The sequence below is a fragment of the Haliotis asinina genome, chromosome 10, assembly GCF_037392515.1.
Source record: "Haliotis asinina isolate JCU_RB_2024 chromosome 10, JCU_Hal_asi_v2, whole genome shotgun sequence".
In the NCBI taxonomy this organism is placed as follows: Eukaryota; Metazoa; Mollusca; class Gastropoda; order Lepetellida; family Haliotidae; genus Haliotis; species Haliotis asinina.
The window spans coordinates 33403030-33409532 of NC_090289.1; the positions used below are offsets into that span (position 1 = coordinate 33403030).

Genomic DNA, 6503 nt, shown 5'->3' on the forward strand with positions numbered 1-6503 from the left:
ATACGTTACTGCACTTTTATGTACCCTAGCTTTAACTATACCCAGGACAGGGAAAACCCTGAAGTAAATATTAACGCTTGTAAACTTGTTTACTAATTAATTAAAACCTGATAGCACAACAAGGCCGAGGGCGGGGAGCAATATTTCAACAACCAATGTGGCTGACATCGCATGGCGTGTCAATAACGCGCCAAACAAGTTGTGTTTGACTAATATTTGACAGCCGTAGCAGGAAAGTATTGCCGGTCTGGTCTCGTAGGCACTTGCAAGCCAATACGAGGCTTGCAAGAAATCAATGTTTGTTTAGCCAGGCAAACTTTTACTTCCTTGAAACGTTTTCAACTCATTTCGTCTTTCACTGTCTTGCTTTGAAGATGATGCTGGGTACGCTGATCATGGTGCTCTTGGCACATCATGTCGCCTCTAAACCCCTTGATGTGTCAGCGAGAATTACTACCCTGCTGAACGAGAACATTCCTAATTCTTTGAAAGGTAAGACTCAAATCGGATTAAGAGAGATATCTACATTTCATTATGAGGAACACAAGCTTTGAGAGGAAATGTCCACTCATTTTTGGATCATGGGAATAGTAAGCGAGTAAGCACATGCTCCAACATCTTGTGTTCTTCATAACAGAAAAGGTTGATTATCAGTTATTCCACGTTCTGACTATTTTGATTTGTTGCATCATTCAGCTCATATATTTATGACTTATACTGTGTATGTGGCGGATAAGGTGTTCATGTGATCACATGTGGAAATAACTGTCCCTGGTTCTGACTGATGTAGAAGTATCGTAAATCATATTTTTTCCTTCTTTCTAATGGTGACTAAAGGTATAGTTTTGGTGTAATGTCACCCTCCAAAAATATAACGTTGCTGGGGTGAATTTCTGCATATGGTCCTATCGTTGCTTTACTTATGCGTGCCAGAATTTTGTGATCTTGGATTCCAGTTCCAGATTCGCCATGTGTACGTACGATTTGACAGTACTTTCTTCCTTATTTCCACCGAATATGCTAAACATTCCATATCCGCATCAGATCAAGTTGTACACAACGTAAAGCTGACACGATGTTACTTGATTGAAATGCTGTTTAAAGCAGAGTTAAATCTATCGTTCTCGACTTGATCACTTTTAAAAAAAATCAGCTGGGGAATAAAGTTTTCAGAATATACTTGTCAACTCGCGCAAGTTACCGTTATTAAACGGTTTTTATTCGTTGAACCCTTCAGACTGCATCCATAGTATGACGTGAGTGGATTTGAGTTGCCATGGCTACGTTGTTTCCCGACTGTTGCATTACAGTTGGAATATTGGTGACTGCCATTATTACCCAACCATTCCATGACTTTGAACTGTATTCAGTAAATTCGTAATTTTACTAACCCCCAGTCTCTCTCAATGTCCATGACCCGTGAAGGTCCCGGGGTAGAATAGGCCTTCAGCAACCCATGCTTGCCATAAAAGGTGACTATGCTTGTCGTAAGAGGCGACTAACGGGATCGGGTGGTCAGGCTCGCTGCCTTGGTTGACACATGTCATCGGTTCCCCATTGAGCAGATCGATGCTCATGTTGTTGATCACTGGATTGTCTGGTCCAGACTCGATTATTTACAGACCGTCGCCATATAGCTGGAATATTGCTAAGTGCGACGTAAAACTAAACTCACTCACTCACTCACTCACTCAATGTCCATCTTTATAACCATTGATCGATATGATTTTTTTTTTCAGAAAAAGCAGAGGCTATCGACACTATCCTGAAACTCCTTGCCGAAATTGATCTCCCAGCTATCTGTGAAGCCGTCATGGGGGACAGAAATGGTGAAGTTACCCAGATGGACAACATTATTGCTCAAGCCGCAAAGGAAGAAGGCTTTCCTCGCATGATGACCACAAAACTACGAAAAGCTCCTGCCATTCCCTTCCCTGGTAATTACATGAACCGATAAGGCCAATTATATAAGATTCTGATTATGGTCATTCATATATGTGTGCCATGTTCTCTCTCTCTTAGTTATCAAACATATTTTCTGTCAGTATTGTGTCTACCGTATTGAATATTTTCAAACGAAAATGACAGGACGTGTCCTTTTGCTCCATCTAACTGAGCATGTTACTGAAAAACTGAAAAGCATCAGGTCAAATTATGTTGGTTATGTTTTTCAGTTGATTTCCCCATGAAGTCGGATGACATTCTCCCTGCTGACTTTCCTCTCAAGACAAAGGATATCCCACGGCCTGTAAAAGAAGAACAAACTGCTTCAATTGCCCTCACCGAAATCACCTCAACAGAATCCCCATCTGTATCTACAGACCCATCAAACAATGTGATCATCGACAGCGTACAATCCTTGAAACCTAATGTCTCCCTTTCTGCAGAGGCACGACGAATGAACAGCCAGGAGATTAAAAGGCTCGAAAGACCAGAACTTGTTGGATTCAAGCTTGCCCCATCTGAGCATTACATGAGGGAAATGGAAGGCGAAACAGAAAAAACTGAAGGAAACGTCTCGAGTACGAAGGAAACTGTACAGTCGATTGTTGAAGGATCAACATACATGACCATGGCAGATGAAGCTCCTACTACTGAACCAACTTCAGCTGACATTGACATGAACACTACTGAGGCCACTGAAATGAATGTCACATCTACCATGTGGGCTTCCCCAACACCATCTTCTTCATCATCATCATCATCTTCTTTTTCTTCTTCATCAACAACAGAGGCACCGACTCCAGCTGAAACTTCAACCGATTCTGATGTTTCATCTTCAACCGTCTTTTCCACTTTCTCTACTGTTGAGGTAGAAACCACAACATCCAACGAGATTATTGAAGACGTAGTGAATGACACCATTTCGAATATTTCATCAGTCGAGACAGCAGCTGCATCAAAGAACGCATCACTATCGGAGATAAACCGCAAGGATGTCGACATTGAAACCCTTATCCTGAACGGTACAACCACAACTGTATTTAACAGCACCGATGACCTGGAAACAACCTCGGACAACATTACTGTATCGCAGGAAGTAAATGCCACAACAACTTATGAAATACTTTCAGGCAATTCTTCATCTGTAAACGAATCTGCTTCCGCATATGAACAGACAACCGAGAATAGCCCTGTTACTACTATGGCGGTAAATACAACTGACGAAGATATAGAGGAACAGCAGACAACGAGTACAGTCCAAACTGAGACCACATCAAACGTGGCCGAAAGCAATGAAACCAACGCCACTACGACCACACCAACGACTGAAGCTACAACTATTGTAATGAACAGTACTAATGAAAATGTTAATGCAAGCAATGTCCTCTCAGGGATAGACAACATGACAGAAACTGATACCAATGCCCAGACGACTCTAGTAGAACTGCCAAATACAGAGGCAACCAGCACCATGGACTATTTCTGGACTCCAGGAAAGACCATTCCCATGACTGACAGCTTGTATGAATATGATGACTCCACTAATGCTGCCTCTTCATTCCACGTGAGCACATCCCCAGATTATATTCCAGAAGAAGCAAGCTCTTCTGACAATACCAACTCCACCGTGAACAAGACCAACGACACCACTGCTGAAGCAACACTAGATGTCTCAACTGAATCCTCGTCAGCGACACCATCAGAATATGATTACGTTTACAACCTTGAAGGTCTGACTGGTACCGACAAACACGATTCTACGTATACCAGGTATGATGACACTGCTCAGTACGGTGCATATGATGCCATCGACGCAGATTACGCTACTGGGGACATGACCGACTACGGCATGGATTCTCTGAAAACAAACCCAAGATTTCTTGCCGGGGATCATTTCAACGACGTAAACAAACACCAGGGTCATAACATGTTGGCTAGTGCTCAAAGTCCAGCCAACACCGCCGCTTCACAAGACTTTATGCTGTCAGCCCAGCCAGGATATTACAACTCACTAGCTGACCAGACGTCATGGTCAGATCACAAGCTTCAACGCAATTCTGTAGATACTAAAGGCGTTGACAAGAGTTTCACTGCTGCTGATAAGAAAGCAGATGCCATTCCAAGATTTACTGATGGTCCCAATAGTCTGGCTGCATCCGTCGGTGTTAGACAGAAGATTGTATGGTCCGAGCCTACTCTTCCACAGATATTCTACCAACCAGATGGTAAGCTGAGATCATTTCGCTCTATATCAGTCTGCTTTGGTGTTTCTGCACTAACAGTTAAAATGTTTTTGTGTCAAAGAAAGAATAAAATGTATGAAATCATCACTCAGAACCCAAATGTACTCGAGGCGTAAGATTATGATTGCTATGGTTACATATTTAAGTTTCAATCAAATAGCAATAAAGAATAGTCACTATCTTTGATCCTTGACAACATGAGAGCATCTAGATGCTTTGCTATGCTAAGTAATTGTTTTATTTGAATGTAGACATATATGGAGGTAAGTGGGCTGTGTACATAGTATTATGATGCAGTTATACCAGCAGTAAAATGTATTCAAACCTGAAAATACCAATTTTTTTTTTGAGTTTTGAACGCTGTGCTAAATGAATCTTTACTTAAACTTAACTGCTCGATTTTTATATCCTCATCCACTGTAATGACAACTAAATGATAACATTATGATCAAACTTGAAGATAACACATTAACACATCGGAAGTTTGTGAAAATAGGAACCGGAAATGACATCATACTTGATATATTGTTGCAGGATACGCATGCCCCGGATTGTTTGGGTACTATGCAGATGCAGAGGACTGTCGAGCGTTCTTCATCTGCAGTTGGGGGGTACCCTACAGGTTCCTCTGTCCAAAAGCCACTCTTTGGAACTCTATCGAGAGTGTCTGTGATTGGAGCGATAATGTCAACTGCAGCAAAAAGAAATAAGCAGTGCAACAGATATAGATATTGACAACTTCCATTGTTAACCAAGTATTATATCGAAAAGACGATGACTCAGGACGAAGAGTTGTGTCCCCTTCTTTCCCGTCGGACCGGGAACTTTCAAGCCGATGAAGAAATAATGCTGTCCCACTTTAAGAGAGACCTACGTGGGACTGATTGATCCTATGTGCGAAACCAAGAGCATGCACTTAGTTCTGAGACAGTAATGGTAACATAATGAGATGATATTACCCCCAGTAATTACGTAACCTAAAGCATGAGAGTTTAAAACACTTTTGTGTTTCGACATAAGCATCAAATATAGTCTCGATAAGTGCTGTTTATACAGTTCTGTTATGTAATATTGGTTATTTATGTCTGAGACAACCCTTTGCTCACGTGATAGTATAAGTTTATAAGTTTAAATATATCAGGTTCATTTGTAGATCCCTCGCTGAAAGACCCATTTAACAAGATTGTTGCCCCGGATGTAATTCCATATCAGTATCGGCGTTGTTTTATGTTTGTGTGTTATATGTTCATTACAACTGAAAATATTTATGTACATAGAGAGATTATTATGAAAGTGTACATAGCTCTCGTTTTATACATTTATAAATATTTTTATACCGATTTGAATACTCTTACATTGCTTTGTATATTGCATATCTTGCTCAAATAAATGGAAATGTGAATTAAATCTTGTCGTGTTTGACTTGAAACCAAACAACTGGGAAAATAACTCATGAAAATACATTCTTACAAGCGTTTCATTGCAACACATTCATGTTCACACACGACGTCATGTTAAATGTTGTGACGTCACATTCAGATACAGCGTCATGAAACAATGGATAGTTTCATCTTATCTGGTAAATTAATCAAGCTTCGTATTTCATGACGTCAAACTGTCATTTCATAAGAGCAAATGAAGGGGGTACTGCATCATACTGAAACAAAAGCACAAACACCTGCATAACGCACAGTTATGATGATCGTGCCATGATAACATGTACATATATCTCCCACATGACACATGGTATACATGCTGTAATAATATCGCCATATCTCCCACATGACACATGGTAACAATATCGTCAGCTCCCAAGGACGTAAACGTGGCTGAATCGTGGTTACAGCGTTTGCTCACCAAGCCACCGGGTTCTATTCGTCACATGAGTACAATGTGTGAAGCCCATATCCTGTGTCTTCCGCCGTGGTATTGCTGAAGTATTGATATAAAGCGGTGTAGACTCATATTCACTCCCTCACTCATAGACTGGTTACAACAACATGTGCACATGTGCATTGCTTGACTATTTTCACATGAAACACACAACATCCCCCATAACAGTGACCCAGCGAGAAGTTATATCGATATAGAAAAAACGAGAAGGTTCTGGGAGTTTCTGCTTTACTTTCACAACCCTTACTGCCTCTTTGGATGAAGCATCTCTTAATGAGAATCATCCTTCATCAATGACACAAACTTGTTACAGTTTCTGTGCAGTAAAACACATGCAGCATTCACTGTCCTGAGTGTAAGCAGATGGACGTGCATGGTATAACAGATCTTCCCGTATTTAGTATAAGTAGTGGCACGTAACTC

At 40.9% G+C, this 6503-nt stretch overlaps 1 protein-coding gene across 1 annotated transcript; it reads left to right on the forward strand.

Annotated features, from left to right (window-relative positions):
* The first annotated feature begins 374 nt into the window (after positions 1–374).
* Positions 375–5583, forward strand: LOC137297697 (streptococcal hemagglutinin-like). The gene is made up of 4 exons (XM_067829621.1): positions 375–492; positions 1740–1937; positions 2175–4169; positions 4722–5583. The coding sequence occupies exons 1-4, from the start codon at positions 375–377 to the stop codon at positions 4895–4897; spliced, it is 2487 nt and encodes an 828-aa protein (XP_067685722.1). The 3' UTR covers positions 4898–5583.
* The last annotated feature ends 920 nt before the right edge of the window (positions 5584–6503 follow it).